The sequence below is a fragment of the Dermacentor silvarum genome, chromosome 3, assembly GCF_013339745.2.
Source record: "Dermacentor silvarum isolate Dsil-2018 chromosome 3, BIME_Dsil_1.4, whole genome shotgun sequence".
NCBI lineage: Eukaryota > Metazoa > Arthropoda > Arachnida > Ixodida > Ixodidae > Dermacentor > Dermacentor silvarum.
In genome coordinates, this window is record NC_051156.1 from 45,228,893 (window position 1) to 45,256,855 (window position 27,963).

General features: G+C 46.5%; 1 protein-coding gene across 1 annotated transcript in view; it reads right to left on the reverse strand.

Moving 5' to 3' along the window:
• Nucleotides 1–27,963, reverse strand: part of LOC119444325 (fatty acid synthase-like) — a 223,276-nt gene that overhangs the window by 85,776 nt on the left and 109,537 nt on the right. The window contains 3 exon segments of the mRNA XM_049664542.1: nucleotides 6,932–7,186; nucleotides 14,529–14,745; nucleotides 26,406–26,663. Of these exon segments, the coding sequence (XP_049520499.1) occupies nucleotides 6,932–7,186; nucleotides 14,529–14,745; nucleotides 26,406–26,663 (730 nt within the window).

A 27,963-nucleotide genomic window follows, 5' to 3' on the forward strand; every position in this document is an offset into this window, starting at 1 on the left:
CTCGACTCTGTACCCACCGCAGATCGCATTCAAGAGAGGGTTCGCAGTGCCGCGCTCCACCGTGCCACACGTTGCCACCGCCGCCGGAGTAGTACGCCTCCCTCCCGCCCGCGGTGCCTTATGCACGATATGAGGACGGCGGCCATCTTACGCGCATTCCTCGCTCGCGCGGGCTAGATCAAGCCGACCTCTTCAGCTCCCCCCCTCGCGAGGTTTCATTCGCACGCACAGCATACGGCAGGAGGCAGCGAAGTTAACGCATTTGGACATTATACGGCACATCACGGCGACAACGACAGCTGAAATGTTAATACTTAGGACGGTAAGCATCTTGGTATCTTGGCAAGTAAAAAAATTAAACTATGGGGTTTTACGTGCCAAAACCACGATTTGATTATGAGGCACGCCGTAGTGAGGGACTCCGGAAATTTGGACCACCTAGGGTTCTTTAACGTGCACCTAATTCTAAGTACACGGGTGTTTTCGCATTTCGCCCCCATCGAAATGCGGCCGCCGTGGCCAGGATTCTTGGCAAGTAGTATTGGGAACATTGTTGAGAGAGAGACAGAGAAGCGGGGTTTTGCAAAACCAATCAATATAACATTGATTTTTTAACAGGAATGGTTTCATGAATTTCCGTTGTGAGTTCAAATAATTGACTTACGAATAAACGGCCGCGCTGGAAACCATGCTGATTTGCTAGGAAGAAATTGTTAGTGGTTAGGTATTTCATAATTGCAGATGATATGACGCGCGCCAGAAGTATACAAGGTGTGCTCGTTAGTGAGAGCTGCCGGCAATTAGAACGCACAAATGACACAATTCAAAAATCGGAGTAACCTAGGAAATTTTCAAGGCGTCTGGTACACTGATGCTGTCAGCTGATTGCTGAAAAATAGCTTTTAGAATAAAAGGAATAATAGGCTTTGTGATTGTAAGCAGTTTTCTGCAGATACCATCCTGGCCTGGTGTCGAGTTAATAGGCAGCTTGTCAATAGCGGATTATATACATCGATAGGTTATAATTAATTCATCCATCGCTGACTCAAGCGTCGTGAAACTAAGTTCAGGGTGAATGGGATCTCCTGCTGTGAATATTGAACCAAAGAATGCGTTTAATTCTGCCGCAACCTCTTATGGCGAAAAGAGCTGCAGACATTTATTAAATAATTGTCTTCATCGGTGGACTTCATTTATCTTGATCGGCGGATAATTAATTCTTTCGGCCGCTGATTTCACTCTCGCATCTGCTCTCGCCGTCGCTCTTCATAGGGGCGTTGCTTCTCGGGAGTCGGACTGGAGTCGGAGTATATGCGGCCTCCCCATTACGACGTCAGCGGAGGAGTGAAATTGAAAATGGAGAACGGTAACTTGGTTATTCTGGGTTGTTTGCATACCGCCACCACGGTAGAGTGGAAGAAAAGGAAACTAGATACGCAAGCCCTTGGAACGCGGGCAAAGAGAGGGCGGTGCATACGTAGACGTGGCCGACGCGAGTCGCACAGCGTCAAATCTTTGATAAACCATTATTATCTACCTGGGAATCCACTGATCTTGGAAATTGCGCCTGCTGTTAACTAATCTGCTCAAAATGCATATCCGAAGGACGCCGACGAGCCAGCTGTAGACGACGATGAACGCGCGAGCAGTGGGTACGTGCGCGTTCACGCCGACGAGCCAGCTCTGGAAGAAGACGATGAACGTGCGACCAGTTAGTGGAACGAGCGCATTCACGCAGGACCTGAGGTTTTGCTTACGCGAACAAAAAAATCCGCGCAACACAAACCATAAACAGCATAACTGTAAAACATTATCTTCGGCCTCTTCTATTTCAATTCCGCACAGATTATATTGCTCGCGCTAAAGCTCCAAATGAGCATCAGAAGACGACTGTTTTGCCTTCAAGTAAAGTCGGTTTACAGCGAAGCTGTATTCCTCTACCAGCCAAGGAAATTTTCATGTCGGCCTAAGCAAAAAAGGCCAGGCTAAAAATTGAATACAAACACCATATCCCCTTTGAAATCAGGCATACAGCATACAGCGCAGTACTCGTTTTCAAGTGAAAACCACAAAACAAGCATCAAAACCACAAGTTGGATGATAAGGCGTGTGTGAACAATGGGAACACCCTCCGACGCGTTCCGGTAAAGATTATGTTTACAGCTGCTTCGAAAGGGGTTGATGTCATTCAAAACACTCCCCGCGTCCTTCTCCCGCGTGCGTTTCCCGGAAAAGATTACGGTTGCATAAGCAACTTCGAGTGGAAAAGTTCCCAACGCGTAGAAATCAAGTAGTGACGTCACCACGGTGTAGCAACTCATTCCGTTCATTCCAGGCTACCATGGGTAGACCACGGACAGTAAAGATACCAGAAGAACAACGTGAATATAATGACATTGTGAATTAATAAAGGGTGTGGTTAAGTACATTTCCCTTGTCTCTGGTTTCACTATTTGTAGAGCCACGTGTGTGAAATCAAGGAACGTCACAATTGGTAATGGTTGTGGGTGTCATTTACAGCTTCCTGTCCAACCACCTTTGCAGTGTGAATTGGAGCCACAGTTATTTTTTAGTTTTTTTTTTTTTTTTTTGCTAAGGCGAGAGCCTTGAGTGGCGCGTTGCGCGGTGGACATGAAAAAAAAAAGGAAACGCGGTGTCTTGTCGAGTGGTAAAAAAAGAACAAAAAAGACGGTAGCAACCCTAACCTTTGACTTAGGTGTCACTTAGTGGCACGAACACCTAGGCATTGGTGTTCTGTGCTTTAGTGTACGGTAATCAATGATCTGTACTTCATTTTAATTATTCCAGACATTTCAGTTATTCAACTTGTAACTGACCATATGCTCTGATATCTTATCTCTATGAAAGTCATGAATTTTGTAGTCTACTATTTTTCTACTTAATGTCATTTATTTTAAATTTCGTCTCAGCAAATTATTATTCCAGACACTTCAGTGACTGAACATGTAACTAAACTTATGCTTTGACATCATATCTATAATGAAACTAGAATTTTGTATTGTACTATGTTTTCTATATTTTCTGATTTATTTGAATTTCGTCTAAGCTAGTTCTAATTATTCGAGACACTTAAGCAACTCGACCTGTAACAAAACGTATTTATTTATTTATGATTATTTTCAGTGCCCTCAGGGTATAAATACATTACAGAGGGCAGGGGCATACATGGTAAAAGTAAACACAAAAATAATAATAACAAAAAGATAGAAGCATTATACAGAACCATACAAAGCATTATACAGCACATACGAAGCATTATACTGTATAATTACATACTGCCGTAGAGTAAAGTACACACGAGAAATTAATGTATGTACGTGAAATAAGCTTGATAGGAAATTTTTAAAGGCACTTGAATCAGCTCTGTACATCAGGAAGGCAGGTAAGTGGTTCCAGTCCCTTGCGGTTCCGGTACAAATGTTCCGATATCATATCTATAATGAACACCATGCATTCTGTACTGAACTATTCATTTCTATTTTTTTCTGATTTATTTTGCATTTCGTCTCAGCTAATGAATTCTGATTATTCCAGACACTTCAGTAACTCAACTTGTAACTTAACTTCTGCTCTGATATCATATCTATAATAAATCCCTAGAATGTTGTACTGTACAAATCTTTTCTTTTTTTCTTATTTATTTCGAATTTCATCCCCGGTCGTCTCAGGACGTGAACAGGAAGTAGCGCGCAAGAAAACAAGAGTGTCACTCGATACTCGTGTGACTAAAAACGCGCGACCTTCTCCGAGAGAGCGGCGGGTGGAGAGGACAACGATCGGCGCGTGCAGACAGAAACACAGGTGTTGCGTCATTGACGTCACGCGGTGGCGGCGGTAGTTGTGGCGACAGTCGACTGCGAAGCGAGAGAGACCCTGATGGAGGACGCACGCCTGGGGCCTAGCGGATTGCGCGTTACGCCTCGGAAGTGCGCTGTGGCCGAAGATGCTCGCCAAACAAAAAATGAGGTGCTACGTGCGAAGCGGCGGGAGCAAGGCGTTCGACCGCGAGTGCTGATTTTCCCTGTTGAGAGGATGCAACGCAATTTTGTTCTGCTTGCATTACACATTTGTAATACATGCTGGCGACTAGCGTGCTGCTTCTTTAGATATTGCATTAAGTGCTCGCTAGTGTCGTTGACCTAATGCGCCACAGGTGTACTTCACACAGCTGCTCGTTATGTCTTGCAAGATGTTTGACTCCTCCGATTGTACAACTTGATGCATTACCAAGTGTGCAGCATACTTTCGCCTTCGAGTGCAAAATGCTCCCGAACTTTTATTTTAATCGGTGGAACTTTTCACATGCGAGCTGAACCATGCGGTTTGTGGTGACGTTGTTACTTAAATTTTAGGGATAGACTTTCCTTTTAGTTCAGTGAGCTGTTTCTGAACAATGAGCCAGTTTTCGTTAGTGTTGGAAAGCGGCAAGGTTCGCAAAAATTCGCAAGAAAATGATAATTGGTCATTTATAATCATATCACTGTTTGAGCACGTGTACTCACAGATAACTTCATTTGGGATTTCTCGTTTTTTTTCATCCAAGGTATATTCGCAATGGATGAATATCTGATCACTTATAGCGTCTAAAACATGAACGAGCACATGGTCTGACTGTGTGGTCAACAGAAAATCTAAAATAGCATCGCTCCGTGTCGGCAAAGAAACTACTTGCTTCAGATCAAGCAAAGCCAACACATCGAGAAATTCCTGGCAGTCGATCCTTCTTGGAATGCCGTCGGGTGCACACGCCTGCCTGTTTATGCCCGGTTTAGTAAGACGTCACACCAGAAATGTGGAGGACCTGGGGTAATTGTATCAAGCTAAGGAATCGTGTAGCTTTCCGTTTAAGTCTGCACGCGGTCGGGTGGTCAATTGCACCCTCCGATGGCACAGGTTACAAAAGACGATAACTGGGGCGCGGTGGCGGGGTATTGTGTAAGAGTCCACCTAGTGGACTGTCCACTTCGTCTGTCGCCAGTAGCTCCAGCACCACGAGCGCGAAGGTACCAGCCAGTCTCCTACGCGCTCGTGCTGCTGGAGTCGATGGCGACTGCCGAAGTGGACAGTCCACTAGGTGGATTCTTTCAGAATACACTCCCTCCCCCCCCCCCCCCCCCCCGCCCTGTAGTGCGGTACACAAATTTTCATTTTCGGTCACTGTTTCAATCAAACTCGCATTATACTGTCTGCGGGACTGGCCATCTTCGCTATAAGGTTGTATTCAGAGTCGGTGTGCCAACTGGAACGGCCGATCCTGGAAATTGTACGACAGTAAACTGAACTTTACTGGGCGACATACCCACGGAGCCGATGTGCCAAGCCACAAACCCTAGGAAAGTAGGCATATGAAGGTTTCCTTTATTAAAGGAATTGTGCTCTTCGTGACGTATGTTTCTGCATACAGGCTATTTAGGTATGATTTCTTTTTTGAATGCCTAATTCCTCAGAAAAGAAGACCTGCTGCCAGGACAACTGCAAGGGGAGTAAACATAGTAGCGTTGTCCTGCGTGTGAGCTATTCGGCGACATAGCAGCAGCAGCCATAGTAAAAGAAACCTGGGCGGGCTTGCAAAAAAATCTTCGCTTTGAAAAAATGAGCAAGCGCACTGGCTAAGCGTTTGCGAAGGCTTTTTAACGCGAGAGCGCTAAGGGCCCCGTGTCGCAGAAAATCCGGCATCGGCTGCAGCGTCGGCGCTAACCATCAGCGTCTGGTGGAATTAATAATGCCAAACCACATCATCCCAAACCACCCCGACCGGGCGCATGGTGCAAACCGTTATTGAACAAACATTGAATTTCTCAAAGTAAAATCCATCAGAAAAATTGTAAAGTACGACTTAACCACAACCTATCGGTGCATAGCGTCGGATTGTAATTTGAATATACGAGAAAAAAAGCCTGACAAGCAGCCAAGGATCTTTGAATGCTATTGCGTCTCCCTCTTAAAGGCGAAGCTTGAGCGTCTTCCAATGAAATTATGGGGTTTTACGTGCCAAAACCACGATCTGATTATGAGGCACGCCGTAGTGGGGGACTCCGGAAATTTGGACCACCTGGGGTTCTTTAACCTGCACCTAAATCTAAGTACACGGGTGTTTTCACATTTCGCCCCCATCTAAATGCGGCCGCCGTGGCCGGGATTAGATCCCGCGACCTCGTGCTTAGCAGCCCAACACCATAGCCACTGAGCAACCACGGCGGGTCGCGTCTTCCAATTCTGACAGTGTTTGGTTCTAGGCAACCTTGAGGAGAATGTTGAACACCGAGCTACTAGGCACTGTAACCGAGCCTTTCAAAATTTTGGGCACGCGCGCGCCTCGGGGAGCAGCAACAAATTAATAAAATAATAAAAAAAGCCTTAGGGCCTTCACATTTTTATATAAAACGGCTTAAATTGTTCCTATAAAAATGTCTTCTCAGCAATGCATTTGTGTTTAAAAGCAAAGCCGACTTTAAAAGTGTCAGTGTATGCTTGGTCTTTGTAAACTGGCTTTCCCACGTTGTGTGTGGCAATGAAGCCTACTCATAAAGAAAAATGTGACGCGAACGGAGCCCGATAACGCTATCGCGTTCCACTCTTAAATGTGAAGCTTAAGCGTCCTTCAACTTTTCCTGCTCCATATTAAATTTTAAAATTAGGTCACGGTGACCGAATTTCCATAATTTCACAATAAAAATGCGGCCATATACAATACTCGTTCATGAAGCGTACTTGGACCAAATTAATCAGTAATTAATCACTACACGTCGTGCATCGTAACCAATTGTACAGTTTTCGAAGGTGCACTTCCCAGAAAATTAAACTAAAATGCACGTCTGCATTCGTCGCAGTATAGCTTGTGTCTTCAAGTCGTTAAAAGACAATATACAGAAATACAGACGACTAGGTATATAAACAGCACAATACTTACTATGTATATCAGCCTTTATTATACCCAGGAAGGGACCGTTGTACTCGTAGCCACGTAGTCGGAACTCCTTGTAGATGTCCTCGGCATCGAGCTCGTAGGTCAGCGTTTCGGTTGGCATGCCTAGTAGTTCTTCGTCAAGGAGCGTCTCGTTCTCCGCAGCCAGACGAATGGAACCACTGGCGACCACAGCTCCTGCCTCAGAAATCTCGAACTCTCCAGATGCTCCCATGATGTTCACGAGATACCGCACGGTGCCTTCATTCAAGCATCAAAGCGGATTCAATTTTACAAAATAAACTAGCAACCGGAAGAACATTATTGTCGATATGAAAAACAGTAATTGTACAAATTTACGCCGGGTGCCTTTGTGGGCAAAGAAACTAGTGCATAGCTGTGCTGTATACGATCTCACCTCCTGCACTATATATGAATCCGCGTTACAATACAGGAACCACTGACCTATACCAGTGTACTCAACACGTCTTTTGACCTTCTTCGTCTTTCTTTCCACAGTTCACCCAGCCTACGATACACACAGTCGCTTATCGGTTAGCATGATTACATTAGTGCGAAATCGCTCTCCCTCACTCCCCCTAATTGTACTGAAGTTTTTTCTTCGGTAAACTCAGTCAAGAATAGCAAGTCGCAGGACACATATGGTATTCAAATAAGGCCAGTAAAGCATGTTCTTGACGCCATTTGTTCTGTTCTTACTCACATTTGCAACCTGATTCAGTCGTCTGACCAATATCCGAAGGACATGCAAATAGCTCGAGTACAGCCGGCGGTTAACAAAGGTGACAAAAATTTACTAGGCAATTGTCATTTAACTTCGATCCTACCGGTATTCTTGAAAAACATGGAATTCATATTAAAGTATTATCGTATCTTGACCAAAATAATTTGCTAGGCGATTACGAACATGGTTTCAGGAAGCATCGTTCCACAGAGTCAGCTCTTTTACCACAAAAAGAAAGCATTCTACAAGTGTTCATCAAAAAGAAATAGTTATGCGAATATCTATGTATATATATATATATATATATATATATATATATGAATTTATCTAAAGCATTTTACAGTGTGAATCACAAAATTTTGCTCCCTAAGCTGCAGGCTTATGCTATCCGCGACATAGCCTTAGCGCTCTTTAAACCGCTAGTGCTTGCACCAAGCACATTGTGTAGAGTTGCACAATAGTGAGGAAAAGTCTAATCTTGAGGTTGTAAATGTCTGAGTGCCGCAGGAGAGCATCCTTGGGCCACTCCTGCTCATAATCTATGTAAATGATATGCCAAAAACTTCAGAACAGGCAAAATTTATTTCTTATGAATATGAAACAGCAATGTCTATTACTGCTACATCGAAGGCTGAACTATAGCTTCAAGGGAACAGAGTGCTAAGAAAACTTAAAGACAGGGATGATGCAAACTGTTTGCGAATACATGCCAGCGCGACAAAAATTGTGTATACACAGAGGCAAAAATTACGAAGTTCAATAAAAATGAAAAAAGGGTACGGTGGATTAAGAAGTTGTTAACGCTGTCTCTACATTAGGAGTAACGTTCTCTAAAGACCTAGCTAGAAGTATCACATGGAACACGTCAGTAAAAGGTCTCTTCTACTGTAGGAACAATATCACTCTTGAAATTGCTTCTACCTAATAAAATTAAAATATTACTATAACTCTCTAGTGTTTTCAGTTTTGCAATACTGTAATGTCGTTTGGGTGACTACTAGCAAGGCAAGCCTCACTAAATTGCATTTGCTCCAGAAAAGAGCAGTGTGATGCATTGCCAAAGTTCCTTGCTCATTTTCTCCGAAAACTCTGTTCGTAAAGTTTGCCATTTGACATGTTTTCTCTTTATACAATTTTCGTTTAACTTTGCGCTACAAGTCATATTCGAAGTCTAATGAATCTATTATGTTTTCTCTAGCAGATCTGAATGTAAAACGTAGCATCCGTGATGCAAGGCATAAAGAAGAATGGCATGTCCGTACACCTCGAACCAATTACGATTAGCAATAATTAATACGCACTAAGTCCATTTGAGTTAATAAGAGGGCCCAATAGAGATTTCAGGAGTTGTTTCTCGGCGCCTCTTGTCCAACCACAGGACGGCCTTGTTCAAGAGCACCTGCCGCTGCTGTGGGCGGCAAGCGCTGCCACCGAGTACCTACCGGTAAAATAGATACAAGCGCGCTCCCGGCCTGGTGCTCGGCCATTATGAGACCTCAACGCTTGGAAAGGAGTGTTTGTCCTCAACCCGAAGGCGTGCCCACCTCAATAGGTGCTTGGAGTGCCTCATGGGAAAATGGCCGCCGTGGGAGCGGCCCAAACATCACTTTTTAATCGCGAAGCTGTTTTACCTGGGCGTTTGCCGTGAGGTGTAACGCCGAAATGTGGGCCGATCCTGGTGATTGTGCAAGAAGGGTCCAAGCACAATGGCTCGTACCCCTGTGAACTAGCGAAGTTGTTTGAGCTCGAGGACGGACCATCGAGGATACGCCGCAAAACTTCCGCCTGGTGATGACGCCACGATGCCTCGCCTAGAAACGCTTCAACCCAGCTGCCCCGACCGCGCCGAGCCTCGCCACTGCTGCGTGAGCCATGACATAATCGTGTGTGCCGCATCGCTTTGTCTTTGCCGAATTATGACGCCACCGCACCGAGCGGAGAGGTTACCGCGTCTGCGCAGAGGCGGAGCTAAGCCGTGACGTCACTGCGCCGATCCACAGGATATGTAGCTCCGCGTCGTCGCCGTGGCGACTCAAAAGCCGCACCGTCACCGCGCCGAGAACATTGCTGCGTGCATGAGGCGGCCGAAGAAGATCGTCACTCCCGAAGAAGAGGAAGCACGGTGCGAAAGCCGCCGTGCCGCTACTCCAGAGTGAGTAAGGCGAATTCGGTCTGATCCCGAGCATCGCGTCGCCGAAGCGGCGGCGAAACGTCGACGATTCACAGGAGATCCGGAGTCGCGAGCCCACGAAACCGAGCAAAGGCGTTTGAGCGTCCAGAAGCTTCCAGATACTTTAATGACCGAGTGTTCGTTGCTCCTTTGGCTGTCCATGATTCCAGAAAGTCTTGAGCAAAACGTGGCCGAGTCTCAAAGCATAACCTCTCAAAAACTTGGCCGAACCGAGACTAAAGCTAGTTGGGGTCGCCAGCTTCGCTGCTTGCCCAGTCTTCACACCACTAGTTTGAAGCTGCCCGTAGTTTTTTAACGCGAAAGCGCTTTTTGGCCAGGCTGACGAAAGTGGGCACGCGGCTGGCATTGCCAAAAAGCGTCCGCAAAAGCCGTGCACCAAAAGCACGTGACCTCTCCCAGCGGAACTGACGCCGGCGCCAACGCCTACCGCAGCAACATTCAACGCGTGCTCCACTCCATCGCAGCAACCGCCTGAAGCCGCGGCGTAGGAGAGCGGAAGCCCCGACTCGAAGGGGCGAAGGAAAGCGGATTGGAATAGTCGGCGCGGCAAGCTTCGGTTTGCAGATGACATTGTCCTATTCAGCAACTGTGGTGACGAGTTACAACAACAAATGATTGAGGACCTTAACCGAGAAAGTGTAAGACTGGGGTTGAAGATTAATATGCAGAAGACAAAGATAATTTTCAATAGACTGACAAGGAAACAAAAATTAAGGATCGCCTCTCAGCCTCTAGAGTCTGTAAAGGAGTATGTTTTTTTAGGTCAATTACTCACAGGCGACCCTGATCATAAGAAGGAAATTTACTGAAGAATAATACTTGGTTGAAGTGCATACTGCATGCATTGCCAAATCCCGACTGGGAACTTACCACTGTCGTTGAAAACAAAAGCGCACGATCATTGCATTCTACCAATGCTAACACATGGGGCAGAAATTTGGAGGTTAACAAAGAAGCTCCAGAACAAGTTAAGGACCGCACAAAGAGTGATGGTACGAAAATTGTTAGGCCTAACGTTAAGAGACAGGGAGAGAGCGCTGTGGATCAGAGAGCAAACGGGGATTGCCGATATTCTAGTGGACATTAAGGGGAAAAAATTGAGGTGGGCAGGCCATGTAATGCTTAGGATGGATAACCGGCGGACAATCAGAGTTAAAGAAGGGATACCAAGAGAAGGGAAGGGCTGTCTTGGACGGCAGACAACTAGGGGGGAGGGGGGTGATAAAGTGAGGAAATTTGCAGGCACCAGTTGGAGTCAGCTAGCGCAAACAGGGGTAATTGCAGATCGCAGTGAGAGGCCTTCGTCCTGGAGTGGACATAAATATAGGCTGCTGCTGCTGATGATGTGTATGTATGTATGCGTTTTTTTTTTTGCTTGAAAGTGCATTTCGTTCCAAGCGTTACATTGTTTTTAAGTGTTGCATTTTCGTGATGTTCTGCAGTGCTCTGCTGTTAACTGTATAAGGGGGCAGGACTTTCTTCAAGCTGTACCTCAGCTTTTAGTTCTGTCTCCTCGTTTTCAAGGTGAAAATAAACTAAAACCCATTGGTTGATTGATTGAGTGGCTTACTTTACAACGACTGCCAAACTGCCCAGAGTGTACGTGCTGAAGGGTTCTGAGGTTTCGTTATTACTTAAAGCTTGGCTGCAGTCAATATTCTGTAAACACACCGCAGAAGTTCCTTAGACCATGAATTCGTCTTTTAATGCGTTAAATTGCACAAAAGCACCGAGTTTCCTCCGCCGGCGACAAGATGCTTACCTTGTACCACATATTTATGCCCTATACGGCGACACGTTTACTCAGATGCATATTTCACTTGATGCGTCTCAGGTGCGTCCTTATAGATCCTACAATGCTGTAAATTTAAACTATACCACAAATTGTCTTCAACGGCAGATATAATTGTCCCACGGAAACGTGTTCGTTTACCTTGCTATCCGGCATTAGGCAAGTACATGGTACTCTCCCACGTGAAATCAGTATTGGAAGCCTCTGATCCTTTCCTGAGAAAGCGAAACTAACATATATTTCTCCAGACCTAACATATTTACTCAAGCTGCACAGAGAAATTGGCAATTTATAACGATCCACAAGTTGCCCGACATCTATTGCATAGAGGGCAACGAGTAAGCTGATGCACAAGCAAAGGCAGCTTTTACTGAAACAACCAAAGTAGACATCCTGCACGAATTAACGGACGCGAATGCTGTTTATTTCGCTTATAATGCGAGAAGCCACAATATTTCACGCTGATCAACCAAGCAATCGTTATAGGTCCCTGCAAGACTAGATAATGACCGGACTTCTTGCCCCCCAGATAAATAAACTCAAGGGCAGACAAGGAAGCACGCTTCATCGTACTCGCCTTGACATCGGCTTTTATCGACGCTATCAATTTCTCATAGGCCGAGCGGACAGACCAAACTGTGAATGTTGCCAGGTCTATGAAACTGTGCATCATGTGTGTCGACATTGCTTCGTCTTCGTACGACAGCAGGAGATGCGGATCTCACCGATTTCGTCTATTGCAAGGTAAACATATTTGCAGGTCGATATTTGGACTCCAGGAGCACTGCACGGACCGATTTTTTCAGCCCGGGTCTGGCCCTGGCCCGTTTTTACGTTGGGCTGCCCGCCTGAGCCCAACCAAAAGTTTTATGGCGTGACCCGGGCCCGGCCCGGGCCCGGAAATAATCCACGTTACCTGCCCGGCCGGGCCCACCACCCCATTACCTTAGGCCCGAGCCCGGTCCGGCCCGGCTCGAAACCGGCCCCAACCCGGCCGGAGAGCGAAAAAGACCGCTGAGCGGCATTACAAAAAATAAAATAAAGAAGAGATTGAAAGTAATTTATTCTTAAGGCATAAATACATGTCATATACAATTATGAACACCGTTTGAGTGGCCTGAACGCAAATACCAGCGCGCAAAGTAGTACGAATAACCCTGCCGAGAAGTATCGCCAGCAGTTTCCAACGGCGCGACCTTGAAGCGGCCAATCCACATCTATTGCAGCGCCGCCATAGTATTTTTCATGTCGGGCGCCTCACTGAAAAGCATGCGCTGCCCCTGTTGTTCGTCCCACTCAACCGTATTCTCGTACGCTCTAGCCAAAGCACAGTCACGACCGTTCGTGAGCGCAGCGCATGGATGCAGTCATTGGAGAAACAAAGCTTCTCGTTCCGCCATGGTGCAGCGTAATGCGCTGCTGCTAGGCGACCGGTTGAGAACATGCCTGCAATCATGGATGGACGCAGTGCCATACTTCAGCCGCGTGACGAATTATCTTACCTAACCAGTCATCGTTTTACCAATTCACTTTTGAAGAATAAGCAAGTCGCGAACGCGCTTACAGCGCACTGAAAGAGTTAATTGTATTGATTTAGGTAAGGAATATAATGGCATCCTTTGGGTTGAGGTGACTTCGCTCTTTCTGTACTTTTACATTGTGTTCAAACAGCGCAAAACACGACGGAAGAAGAAAAAGGAAGTACACAATACTAGCACTGCTAGCTTCCAGCTGCGCCGGGGCAACAGGTTTTTCAGAGTCGAGAAGTGGTAGGATAACCCGCTGTATGTTACATGCACACCACCAGAAAGTCCGAGCCCGGCCCGGACCTGCGTCAAAATACCCGAGCGCGGCCCGGGCCCGGGTAAAAAGCACATGCCGTGCCTGAGCCCGGCTCGAGCCCCTGAAAAAAAATGTTGCAGTGGCTTAGCTCGGCTATGCCAGGATATACGTAGCGTTAGCAAAGGTTCAGCTGATTATTCTTAGCTTTCCTGGTTGTCTAGATTGTCAAGGATTAGCTTGATTGTCATGCTTACTGCTGCTCCAATGACACACACAAACGCCAGTCAGAAGCGCAGCGGCTCCAGCGCAGTGTCAGACGGCGACTGCACAGCGAGCGCGCGCCGGCGCCAGTGCGTCTACCACGGCTACGACGTCGGCTCCGGTGCGCAAGCCGTGTGACATCACTGATCCTTGCGCATGCGCAGCACGGCTCTTGATGTGCCGCGCGAAACGGGCTTGGGTAGGCCAGTGTAGCTAACGCTACAAAACTGCCCTACCCGACCCGACCCGGCCCCCGGGCCGGGCCGGGCCCGGGCTTTCAGGTAAGCCCGAGCCCGTGTAGTGCTCTATTTGGGGTACATGACGTGACCACACAAGTAAAACAACGAGTGATCTTCTGACTATTGGCAGGCCATATCATGGGCCTCGGTGCTTGAGGGAGACCACTGTAATAAGTGGCTAAAATATATAAATAGCTGGTCTTCCTGCCCCGTCATCTCTCATCATCTTATGTATACTTTTTTTCCTTTTTCACAAGTGCAGGGTAGCAGGCTAGAACATGTCTGGTCACACGGATTTGTATGCGCTTTCTATAATAAGTTCTCTTTTTCTGCTACATGAATGTGGTGTTGTTTTACTGATTGTGACTAATGCTTGTACAGGACACCGCAAAATGTTTGAAAAAAAAATGAACAATTGATAAACATTTGCGGCTAGTCTTGCTACTTCGGCCACTGTTACTTCGCTTTACTTGGGCTTCGCTTTCATAACAAATTTCTGCGTTCAGAATGTTTAGTCCTCCCTGTTATCTTCGCATAGTTCGCGAATATCGCTGAGTGCCATCGCGGTCAAAGAGAAAATATCGTAGACTCACCAGTCTTAGGCAGGATGATGACCCGGTGAAATGATAAATCTTCTAATACTACTGGAAGCTTGTCAAATGGCTTTCCGAAACGCTTCGCCAAGGACATCCAGACCATCACGATGTAGCCGGTCGCCGGAAACAGAATACGGCCTTGAATTTGATGTCCGGCCAAGTATGCATCTTGTCCGTGGTGCTCGAGGTCAACCTCGATGACTTCCTCGGACAGCTGCACAGAAGATAAATTATGTATGCTGCTACTTTTAACAACGGAGCTGTTTAAGCCGAGCGTTCGTCCGCAACAAGCGAACAGAAAATGCATGCTGATCCTGGCGGTAGTGCAGAAAAGGTCCAAGTGCATTGCCACATACCCCTGTGAACTAGCGAAGCAGAGCGTGGTTAAGTCTAGGCTAAGCATGGTTGGGACTACTTAAGCGTAAGCAGTCATCAACAGCCTGTCTAAGCTTACTTTACGAAGCCTACATGACTTGGTAGTGCTTAGCCTAGTTCAAATATGTGACCAATACCTTGCGACAGCCAATCGATAGCTATTCAATAGCTAATCAACCCATAAGGAATAAATTCCGGAAATGCTGGGGATGACTTGCTCGTGCTTAGCCTAGCCCAAAAGCCAGGACTAGCTCGGTGCACATCAGCTCCGCTGTCTCTTTAGCATTGTGCCTCCAGTGCAAGCTTCGCAATTTTTTTAATGAACGACGTAGTTTTTATTTTATTTTCCATCAAATAATACGGCTTTTTTTTCGGTGAATACACATTTGTAGGTATAACATCAGCCACTTTATAAGGGTAATTAATTGCGTCAAGCTAAGGGTTTCCGTCTGCTTTCATGAATATAAATTTCCCTAATTTTGTAGAAATTGATACGCGCTCTATGAGTTCAGATTCTGCTCCTCAACGCTTTGTCTGTAACCGACCCACAATAATAAAGTTACCGAGAAATAGTTCACCAAGGGCTCAATCAAAGTGTAATGCAATGGGACTGTACTACATGTAGGAATAAAGAGTGAGACACTTGAATACTACACTTTTATAACACAAAAATTGAGTCGTTATCTGGCAGTTTTGTAGAAATCCCTGAAGGCATTTATAAAGATAACTGGATCGCCATATTAAGTCCCTCGCTTTTGTGTTCTTGTTCCCTTCCTTGATATCCTTCGCATCCGTTATTTTTATCTGCTTCTGCTTCTGACCAGGTAATCTTATATCCTTCCCGCCTTCTATCGCCATCCCTGCCTGTATGTTACAGAATAACGTTTCGAATGGAACCTTCTTCATTCTTGCCTCTCGGTGCTTCTTAATAAACATATTTCAGGATCCTTTGTTGCCTTGCAGTGTTGGTAAGAAGATAGGGGCTGCAGAGTAGGGTACATGAATGAAGGCATTTTTTCACCAAAATCATGTATCCAGGAGTTAGGTCCGATATCTTGAACCTATCGTTCATCAAAGGTCCGTTGTAGAGTTTCCAGGGCCGCACATCACATTCTGAATGGAGCACATCACATTCTTGTGATAATATTTATGCAATGTATCCTTTCACCTAGTTCCTCCCATTATCATCCCCCATTGTGACCCTCTTTCTTGCCCCTCGTCCCCTTCCCTTACGTACAGTAGCAGGCCAGATGCTCTATATTACGGCCGACCTCTCTACATTTTCCAATCAATAAACTACTACTTCTTCTGAATGGAGCGCACCAGCTTCCACCATACATATAAACTCTGTTGACTCCGGGGCATGAGTATTTACGCGGCAACCAGCAGGCACACGCCTACGCCCGAGCGCACTCCGGGAGCCTTGATAGGGCCGCGCCGAGCAGTTCCATACCAATAACCTATACGCACATCCTTCAACACTATCGCCTTTCACGAAGAACACTACCGCCGCCTGACAATGCTCTGACGCCAGAGGAAGCCGTAATATGGCGAAAACTCCAAACAAACACATATCCACATTTGAGTCTCTACCACGCCATACAGCCTGCATTGTATTCTGTAAATGCCCACACTGCGATCCATGCACAACCCTCTACCACTTTGTATGTCTCGCGCAAGCACACCACAGCTCACACCCATAACATACCCCACCACACGGCAATGGGAGGCAGCACTGTCCAGCTCCGACTCGACGAACCAGCTCAACATGGTCAAGCGAGTGAGAAGGGCAGCTAAAGCCGCTGGACTCCTGGACTGAGGGGACCACCCACAGCAGAGCGGAGGAGCTACCTACGCTCGTGTGCTCTTTTGCATAAATTTTATTATCTCTCTGCAGACAGTGGATTTTCCGGGAGTATAACCTTGTCTATAATCACTAGTTCCTTATCGGCTGCAAGCCACACAGATCTTCCAAAAGCGTCGAAATGATGCATTCTATTCCAGCAGGCCAGTAATGGTTGCGATTTGACACAGCCGCTCCTAACGCACGCTTCCAGCCGCATTTAAAGTCAGCGTAGAGAGACAAGAACGTCATCAAGTAGCTTATGGCTCTCTCTACAAGAGAATTGGCTTCTGGGTGTTACGGGGAGGTCAAACGTAGTTTAGCGCCGCGTAACTGGGCCCACGCACGAAGCTTGTCACTAAGAGAAGCGGAACCCGTGTCAGCTACTACGACTATTACGTTCCTAAATATGTCCGCAGCGAAATTATGCAGTTCGCGTCTTCCTTGGTATGCTTAGCGTCCACATATCTGGTACATTCATCTATTGCCACAGAAATGCTTAGGCATTTATTATTTCTTTCGCCTTCTTTTTAGGTTCAACGAAGTCAAGGTGAAGTACTTCGAATGGAATGTCTGAGTAGGTCGATAAGACTGTAAGGTTTCTTCGAGGTCTGAACTTCGCCATGGAATTCGTTGGCATTCATGGCAGGTCTTCTTTAGCATTCATTGGCAACTTCGTTGAACTTCGTTGGCATTCATGGCAGGTCTTCATGTATATTGCCACACCGGTTTTCATGCTTCTCCAAATAAACCTTTGTGTCAGTTTTCGGTATGTCCTCCAAAAACCGTCGTGCCCTCCCGACTCAGGACAATTATGATATAGATAGGACTCCGTGTTTTCGGAGTTTATTTTTCCTGAAATTCGGAGTGTGTTTTTCGGTGTTTATTTTCTAGCGAAAGTTCAGAGTTTATCGGAGCTTATTTCTCGTAAATTCCCGATTGTCCGAAATTTTGAGTTAAATTTTGCATTATTCTCAATACTCCAAAATTTTAGATAAACTTATATCTGAACACCAAAATATCAGAACACACGAAGGGCATTTTTGTTGTCTGGAGGGTATAAACGCACGAACACATATACACACAAGCACAAATAGTTGAATACAAAACACCTACGTACGTTTCTGCGTATTACAACCTTAAGGCTTGTTGTAATTGACGTAATCATACTTTACGAGGTTGCTGTCACTGATGGAAGCACGCTCCTTTGAATTGATGATTCTCAGCTTTGAAAATGCCCTTTCAACGTTTGCGCTAGAAGACTGAGCGCGCAGCGAGAAAGCACTGGCCACTAGACAGTGTGAAGTCTCCGAAGCAACAGGGGTTCAACGATGTTACTGATTGATTAGCTCTGGTAGTTCGCAAAGTCACTCATGAGTTGGCTCACGTCGTCAGTTTCAAGAAACACTAACTTGAAAATCGCCGCATAGGTTTCGAACGCGCGTGGTAACTCATGCTTCACATTTAGGTTCACAATGTGAACACTATACCGAAACGACTCACTGGTGTACTGAAGTGCATCGAAAAGGTTCCTCTCAACTGTCTGTCTCCACTTTTGAGCGAAAGCAGCGTAGTATCCATGAAGGTCTGCGACAGTCGTTGAGCGGTCATACGTCTCTCACTCCGTGCAGGACAAGCCCTTTGTTAAATGTGACTGTGACTGTGACTGCTTAGAACATGCCCTTTCGATATAGAACGGAACAGGGTCATATTGGCCGTTAAAATCGGAGTTTATCGGATAAATCCCAAATGTAAAAAATTTTACCGGCGAGTGTTTAACGGATTTTTTTCGGATTTATTCGAAAACAACGCAGCCCTAGCTATAGAGTCGCTAAGGTTGGAACACGTGTCTCAGGTACTTGCACCAGGCCATTCTCCAGTCTTCAAGTCTTTTGTTCCCTCCCATAGCGTGGCCAAATTTACGTTTTCGGTGCTCGCAGCTTGGGATACGTGAAGGCTTGACAGCGCATCAGCAACCGCATGTTTCACTGTAAGGTGATGCAGCATTTCAAAGGTGAATTACTGGATTTGCTGATCCATCGGGCCACCCTTCCTTTGGGCTTAGCTAATTCGGGAAGGTGTGTCAAGGCTTCATTGTCAGTGTGGTGCTTAAAAGCGCGCCCTTCTAAGTAGAATCTTATAACTTTTTCTTGCGCAAACATTCCACGAATTATACAAAAAAAGTTTTCAGCTGAACCCATGCCAGCATAACTGTTGTTAGATACGGACCCTTCACCTAGCATCGGTCAAATTCTCTGAACACAACCACTCGCCGTCGGCTGTCAATCACGGTGCGCAGGCGCGCCTCGATCGTGATCGTGTGCCGCGCGTGGTGCTTTTGTCCTCCTCCCCCTCCCCCAACGTGAATCTTCCCGAAAGTGCAACGGCAGGCCGGCACGGTTAGAGGTAGTTCACCTACTACCGAGTAAAGTTGCTTTGCTACTCTGCAATGACGTTCGAGAACCACCCGGCCCCGCTACCTGAACGCCTACAAGGTGAGGAGGAAACGCCGCATGAAGGAAGCCACCAGAGAGTAGAGCCCTGGGAGTATCCCCATTGGCCGAACATGACGCCAGTGGCACGGGCCGTACGCTTGGAGGAAAATGACGCCACTTGCACCACCACCCCTTCGTCAGCGGCGGCTAATAGAGCGACGACGACGAACGGACTCGACGATTGGCTGAAAATGACGTGAGCCCGACAAACAGAAGGGGTTACAAGTGAGAGAATGATCGTAAAGAGGGACGTTCTTCTTGCCGCGGGCCGCAGTGTCCGATTTGCTGCCGACCGTAACGATGATTGTTTAACTGCTGTTTTGGTCATTCGACTCCTGGACATAATGTAAGTAAACCTTTATATAAACTCTCTAAGTCCTCCTCAACGCCCGCACTCAACTATAAGATGAAATACTGTTGACGTTAAGGCGATAAGCATCCCAGCATTGTAGCGACATTACGTATTGCTGAAGACACATTTATGTTCAATTAGTAGGGGTAATTCTGTCATTTCCTTTCCTTCTGGTTTGAGCGAATTCAGTAAGAGAATATAACACATTGTGAGATTTGGACTCGGTGCCTCACGTCTGGCCCATCCCATGGCTTTGTATTCAACTAGCCTAGGTCAGTGGTCATGTGTCTGTATATATATATATATATATATATATATATATATATATATATAGAAAAACAAAAACACTAAAATTGCGACGTTTCGGCCGGGGTCCGGCCTTCATCAAGAGTCAAGAGCTAATTCAGGACGGTGTTGAGGAATTCAGGACGGTTGACTTTTGGCGAAGGCCGGACCCCGGCCGAAACATCGAAATTAAAATGTTTTTGCTTTTGTGCGTGCGCCTGCACTTCTTTTAACTTCTTGAATACCTGATCCAAAGAAATACGTGCTTCGTATATATATATATATATATATATATATATATATATATATATATTCAGTTTCCAGCTTTACTAAAGTTGCCATCACCCAAAAAGATCACGTGCTCGTGACTCCTGCGGCAGAAAGGATGTTCCACATCCGCCCCTAGGTTTGTGAGTGGTGGTGCTGGCTAACACTCCCAGGGTTAGTTCTAGTTGTAAAACATAAATACCCCAGAACGTGGATGGGAAAACGGCATACTTCGGCCCACTCACTCATGAGTGCACTCACTCACACTCACTCGCACTCATTTCAAAGGCGTGAGCGCGAGTGCGAGTGAGTGCCAGTGAGTGTGAGTGCAGGTGAGTGCGAGTGAGTGCCAGTGAGTGTGAGTGGAAGTGAGTGCGAGTGAGAGTGAGTGCCAGTGAGTGTGAGTGCAGGTGAGTGCGAGTGCGAGTGAGTGCAGGTGAGTGTGAGTGCAGGTGAGTGCGAGTGAGTGTGAGTGCAGGTGAGTGCGAGTGCCAGTGAGTGTTAGTGCAGGTGAGTGCGAGTGCGAGTGAGTGCCTGTGAGTGTGAGTACGTGGAGGTGAGTGCGAGTGCGCGTGAGTGGCAGTGAGTGTGAGTGGAAGTGAGTGAGAGTGAGTGCCAGTGAGTGGGAGTGCCGGTGAGTGTGAGTGGAGGAGAGTGTGAGTGAGTGCCAGAGAGTGTGAGTGCAGGAAGTGTGAGTGAGTGGCGGTGAGTGCCAGTGCGTGTGAGTGAGTGTGAGTGGAGGTGAGGGCCAATGAGTGGAGGTGAGAGCCAGTGAGTGGAGGTGAGAGCCAGTGAGTGGAAGTGAGTGCCAGTGAGTGTGAGTGGAGGTGAGAGCCAATGAATGTGAGTGGAAGTGAGTGTGAACGTGGTAAGTGCTTGTGAGTGGGAGTGGAGATGAGTGTGAACGTGACTGAGTGCTGTGTGAGTGCAGCTGAGTGTCAACGTGACTGAGTGCTGTGAGTGTGAACGTGGTGAGTACTTCTGGGTGTATAGAGGTGAGTGTGAACGTGAGTGTGAGTGCAGGTGATTGTGAACATGAGTGAGTGCTTGTGAGTGGAAGTGAGTGTGAACGGGGTGAGTGCTTGAACGATATGCAGAGGTGATATCGGTTCACCTTGCTTGCGTAAAAATGGAGGCGCGTTGTGTGTACAAGCTCACTCGCGGTGATGACTTATCGCACTAGCAGATTGTGCCCGCCAAGATTGAAACCACTGACTAAGGTTGTAATTATCCAAGGTTCAGGCATGAGTAACACAATGTATAATGAAATGAGCGGATATCTTATATTGCGATATCAATAATATGGACACTCCAAGCGAACTTCTGCCGTGGTCGTGGACGTCGTTGTGAGTTTACGTATAAAGTCCAAACAAGGTACAATCATCGCCGCGTGCCGGCGGTACGCTGCGTGTGCGAGTGCAAGCTTGCGAGGGTCAGTGGACACCTGCTGCTCAATCTCGCGCGCGCGATGGAAAGTGCGAGGTGGAAGCGCGCTGCTTCTGTCGCGCGTCAGGCACGAGGGGAAAGGGGAGGGGGGTAGGGTCGTGTTGCTCTGGCGGCGACCGCGTGGGAGTCGTATCTCGAAAGCGATCTGCGACGTGGGAAAAGTGCGCGCCCCCTGCGGGCCTCCTCTTCAAAGCGATTTGCGACGTGAACTATGTTCAACTAGAGCCAGTAACTTCGTATGCGCTGTGTTTTCGACGTTTCGTTCGCTTTGAAGCGAGAGGCGGCACGAAGGTCAATTCGCTCGCGGCTACAGCTGCGCCTCCTTACTCCAGCGTTCTGACAGCGAGTTTCCGCGGTCATCGAGCGAGAGGCGTTCATGTTTACCCGTGCGCGCGTGACACCGTGCTTGTCTATTTAGTTAGTAAGTGAATGTTTACAAGTCCATACGGCCCATTAAACTACTATTCTTGCTTCGTATAGCTCTCTACTAATTTGCTATCGCAATCGAACCTTTGCCTGTCAGGCGAAACTGCGACATTTTCTTTAATACGCCAGGGAATATGTATGAGGTGGAGCGCTGATGGCAGACATATCCAAATAATGACCGGCAAATTTTGCCATGACTTCCACGGAGTGAAGACGCTTAATACCATGTGATTTGCTACACCTTCGCTGGTCATCCGCCTTCAGAGGGTGGAATGGACTCCTCATTTTCTTCCTGCTTCCCTCCTAAACGTACACTGTACAGGCTCCTTATATAAACAGGCAGAGCGGAAGAGGGACTAGCCAAGTTAGCACAGAATAACAGACTACGCACGGTCGCATACATGTAGAAAAAGCGACGATGCAATTATAGGTACCGCTTTGTTCTCCCTCTTGTGTTTGTTTCGGCGTTAAGTGGTTGACTAAGCATACGGACAGTCAATCTCTCCCACTATTTCCCGCTCTCTTGGCTCAATCCGACCGAAGGGGAGCTTAGCGACCATGGGCGACAAGCATGCACACGTCTAAGGTCAATGACAGAAAGATGGACAGAGAAAGGTTGGGGCTGACGTCAAAGTTTATGTCACCATGAATAAATTGAAACGAAAACTTTAGTCGCGATAGTTTTGCTCTACTTTGCAGTGTCAATAAACCAGCTCTCTTTAATAATTCAGTCAATGCATCCGTTAACTTGTACTTATTAAAACAGAACCTTATTGCCTTCCTCTGCACCCCTTCCATTCTTGCAATGAGTTTATTTGTGTACGGAAACCAAACAATATTGGCGTGCTCCAGCACTGTTTGAACAAGAATTTTGTAGGCCAGCAAATTTTATCTGGGGGCAGAAGACGAAGGTGTCTTCTATGAAAGAAGAGTCGCTTTAGTGCTCAGCATGTACATTGATTTCCACTTGAGGTTAGTTTGTTAACATGACTTTCCCATCGAACAGCGTATGTTAAAGTGACACCTGAATATTTACGCTGAAATGCACAAGTGAGAGGTGTGTCAATAATAATGTAAGTAAACTCAGATATCTGTTTCTTTCTTACTGTTAGCGTTACAAATTTTTGGGCATTTAGTCATCTGCCACTCCTTACACCAAGGCAGAATTTTGTATATGGTGATTATCAATGTGATTAATTTCGCGGTGCGAAATACAATAGTCAGCGAATAGACGAATGTTACCATGTAATCGGGAAGGCAAATCTTATATGTATATTAAAAATAAAACTGGATCCGACACCTCATTGGCGCACTCCCGATGCAACAAGTGCTAAATTGGAAGCTTCGTTATGAATATACACGAATTGTGAGCGGTATAGTTCGGCACAGTGACTCATGAGTGCACTCACACTCGCACTCATTTCAAAGGGGTGATTGCGAGTGAGTGCCAGTGAGTGTAAGTGTGAGTGCAGGTGAGTGCGAGTGAGTGCCAGTGAGTGTGAGTGGAGGTGAGTGCGAGTGCGACTGAGTACCAGTGAGTAAGTGCAGGTGAGTGCGAGTGCGAGTGAGTCCCAGTGGGTGTGAGTGGAGGTGAGTGCGAGTGAGTGCCAGTGAGTGTGAGTGGAGGTGAGTGCGAGTGAGTGCCATGAGTGTGAGTGCAGGTGAGTGCGAGTGAGTGCCAGTGTGTGTGAGTGGAGGTGAGTGCGAGTGCGACTGAGTACCAGTGAGTAAGTGCAGGTGAGTGCGAGTGCGAGTGAGTCCCAGTGGGTGTGAGTGGAGGTGAGTGCGAGTGAGTGCCAATGAGTGTGAGTGGAGGTGAGTGCGAGTGAGTGTCAGTGAGTGTGAGTGGAAGTGAGTGCGAGTGAGTACCAGTGAGTGTGAGTGGAGGTGAGTGCGAGTGAGTGTCAGTGAGTGTGAGTGGAGGTGAGTGCGAGTGAGTGTCAGTGAGTGTGAGTGGAGGTGAGTGCGAGTGAGTGCCATGAGTGTGAGTGCAGGTGAGTGCGAGTGAGTGCCAGTGAGTGTGAGTGGAGGTGAGTGCGAGTGCGACTGAGTACCAGTGAGTAAGTGCAGGTGAGTGCGAGTGCGAGTGAGTCCCAGTGGGTGTGAGTGGAGGTGAGTGCGAGTGAGTGCCAATGAGTGTGAGTGGAGGTGAGTGCGAGTGAGTGTCAGTGAGTGTGAGTGGAAGTGAGTGCGAGTGAGTACCAGTGAGTGTGAGTGCAGGTGAGTGCGAGTGAGTGCCTGTGAATGTGAGTGGAGATGAGTGCGAGTGCGAGTGAGTGTCTGTGAGTCTGAGTGGAGGTGAGTGCGCGTGAGTGCTGTGAGTGTGAGTGGGTGCCGGTCCTGGAAAAAATTATGGTGAGTGAGTGTGATTGAGTATTCTCCCACACTGCCGACCTATGGAAAACGGCGCGAAGACGTGGGTTCGTTCCCCACCTGCGGACAGTTGTTTATTTCATCCGTTTTCATTTTCCACTAATTTTTCATTTCTTTAATTCAATTACCAAGTACAAGTAATTTCCACTATGTTGTCCTTGGTGTCATTGTTTGTTGGCTTCTTATATATATATATATATATATATATATATATATATATATATATATATATTGGAGTGCTACTCCGGACTCCTGTCTTGTGCGACAAGTTTCAGTTTCGGTTCATAGGCCCATACAGAGTCGTGGAGCAGACTTCTCCCGTTAATTATCTCGTTTAACTTATTGTGGTTCCCACTGACCGCCGCTGTCGCGCTGCCGAGATTGTCCACGTCTCTCGCATGAAGTCTTTCACAAGGCGTTCGCCGTCCCTTTAAGTTGCGGCCAGGCTGGCCGCTCGCACGCGGGGAAATTAGTGTAGGCATTTCTTAGTCACTTCTTCGTTGGCTGCACATGTTCATCATCATATCGGTTTCTTTGTCTTCATCGCTTGTGGGGACTCATCTTGAGACTGATCTGTGCCTTGAGTGTGATCGGTCCGCCACGTCTTCGCGGTGTATTAAAGGTCGTGTTAACGCTAAGTCGCAGGGCGACCTGAGCGAAGCTCCAGGAGGTAGAGCGGGCGAGCAGAGGACGGGAGACCGAGGAGCAACCTCCACTATTGCGACGTAGCGGTAACACGACCTTTAATACGCCGCGAAGACGCGGCGGACCGATCACACTGATGGCACAGGTCAGTCTCAAGATGAGTCCCCACAAGCGATGAAGACGACGAAGCCGATATGATGATGAACATGTGTAGCCAACTAAGAAGTGACTGAGAAATGCCCACAATATATATATATATATATATATATATATATATATATACAAGATGTACAAATTTATGTTTACAGAATTTTTGAACATCGCCTTTGGCAGGTAGCACAATTCTTATCGTTGAGCTGAGTTATTCGAAGACATTATTATCACGAGAAGAGGAAAGACATATTCAACTAATGGGCAAACATTCACTAATTAACTTCCTAGCCAATTACCTTACGACACATATTGCAATTTACAAATTGTAGCCGTTGAGCTTATCAAGCGTATCCACTTGGAATGCAGCCAGAACGCTAAAATAAATTGTAATGGTAATACTCTGCGTCACAAAAATTGTACCGCACTTCTCGTCATTACCGAACATACAGAAATAAATATAACACAATAATTGACGCACAATACCGCCATTACGGTGACGGGAATTCTATAAAGGGCACACGAAAAATGTCTATAATCATGCCTATAATCATGCCTATAATCATGCGCCTTTAGATCCCAAAGAAAACACTGCTAATAGAAATATCCTTCAGTGTCTGCGGAGATGTGCTTTAGAATCCAATTCAAGATGAAAAAAAAAACATTCGGAAGTTTTTATTTTCGGTCAGGGGGAGTGGCATGGAGATTGGCTCCTCCGAGGACGGCTATCGCGCTTTTGGTTCAGTTGCAGCTTTTTCGGCAAAGTGCATCGCGGATAAATCATTCAGGAGACGATGGTCATAGTGTGATATGAGCACCACGCTTCCAAAGGCGAAACGTGGTGATGGGCCTCTAGCGGTGCTATCGTCAAATGCATTTGTGACGGCTGCGCCGTCACAAACAGAAGCGCCGCATTTTTTTCAGCACGAGAAAAAAAAACGTTCAACGCGGTGGCAAGGCCTCCAGGTTCATCTCAATTAAAAGTGGTCGCGATCCTCAGCAATGACGATCTACACACCCTCATATTATCAGCCATACTCATGCTGTGTAACAGGCACATAATCTTATTGAATGTGTAACAACAAAAATGTGCTGCTTGTGTATCACATAGCCGGCTTTTGTAACTACAATAACTTTGACGCGCTTAAACTCAGAAAATTCTGTTACTTTTTTGCTGCTAGCAGAGATTATCTATAATAAATTAAATATATTATGACCTGGGCCGACGTAGCGAAATCATTCCATTTGGCGACTGCCCACTGCTGAGAGTGGTCCCAGCTGACGAGGTGTGCGATGTTTGGAGTTCCACGCGGTACAGGCAGTGGCACTGGCGGGTACAACGGAGATGGGTCGAACTGCACGCCCAGCGAGTGCAGTTGGCCCAAAGAGCTCAGGAAGAAGTTCAGGTTGTCCACGTCGCGCTTCATCAGGCCAAGGCAAGTGGCCTCAGCGCCTGCGCACCGTCTTACAATGGGCTGTAGGCCACATAAAAAGAAAACGGGGCAAAACATGATGAGACATTAAACACAGGGTGGGTACGCAAGTGAGAACGGGACGGTGCTATTGTACATTTATTTTCATTGTCACCAATAAGGCTTACTGGAAGAAATTATGCACAACAAGGCACCATCCAATGATTTGACTAGCCGTAATATTCACCAGAAAGGCAAATCAACTTCAATAAAAAAATTGGATTCTTGGATTTCAAACCCCAAAACCGCGATATAATTAAAAGGCACGCTGAAATGGGGGACTTCGGAGTCTTTTTGAGAACCTGAGGATCTTTAACATGAACCTAAATATACCTGCAATATATCTATCTCTACGTCGTTGATGCTTCTGCGGGTATATCACTTGTTACCTTTCACTCGGCCCCGAGCACTAGTTTTCATGTTCCGCGTTTGTCCAACGTTCGATCATCCTAGCCTTATATCAAACTAAACTGACCGTAAATTGCTCCTGTATTGGTCCTGCTGATGGTGCTACTTGCACCTGCACTAGTGCAAGTCTTTGCGGAGATCGTTTCGTTCAGTACCCGCGTATTCTTTGGATAAACGTGGGATCATATTTCTGCCACTGCGTTCATAGCTACATTTCTACTACCGTGTGAAGACATCTGCCAAAACATCTCCGTTGAATTCCGTTCGTATCCCTACGTGGCTCTGTTAATTGAAACGCGCTTTTAGATACACGCCAATCCCACCATTTCGCGCCTTATAAGCGCGAAATGGTGGAATAGAGTCTTACAATCTGAATACAGCCTTACAAACAGCGCTTGAGCGTGTGATCGTTCGCAAAAATTCCAACATCTGCCGTGGCATTAAATGTTTCTCACCAGAGAGACAATTTTAAGGTACCTAGGTCACCAGAACTAATGCGGCCTATTATATACTAGGGTTACGTCCAAAGTTCCATAAGTGACTCGCTGAACAAGTTCCTTGAATTTACAGTACCGCGAGACGCTCATCACGCAGACCATTGGAACGACAAAGGGAAGCCGCAACGCGAGTACCGGTGCCTTTTGATATGTCCCATCAACAATATCAATTCGTATCATTTGTGTCATGCATATAACGATGTGAACTGATAGGAGGAGTTGCTACCTAAAATTCGCATTCTACAACTTTCTTCACAACGCTGAGCAAAGGGAGCCTGAACTTGGCGCTGAAGAAAATGACGCTGGTACCTGCCTGTTTCTCTCTGAGTCGTGTAAATATTATGTAAAGAGATTCCATTTTTGTTTCTTTTCTCAGCAAAATTTTGCCGGAGGTGCGC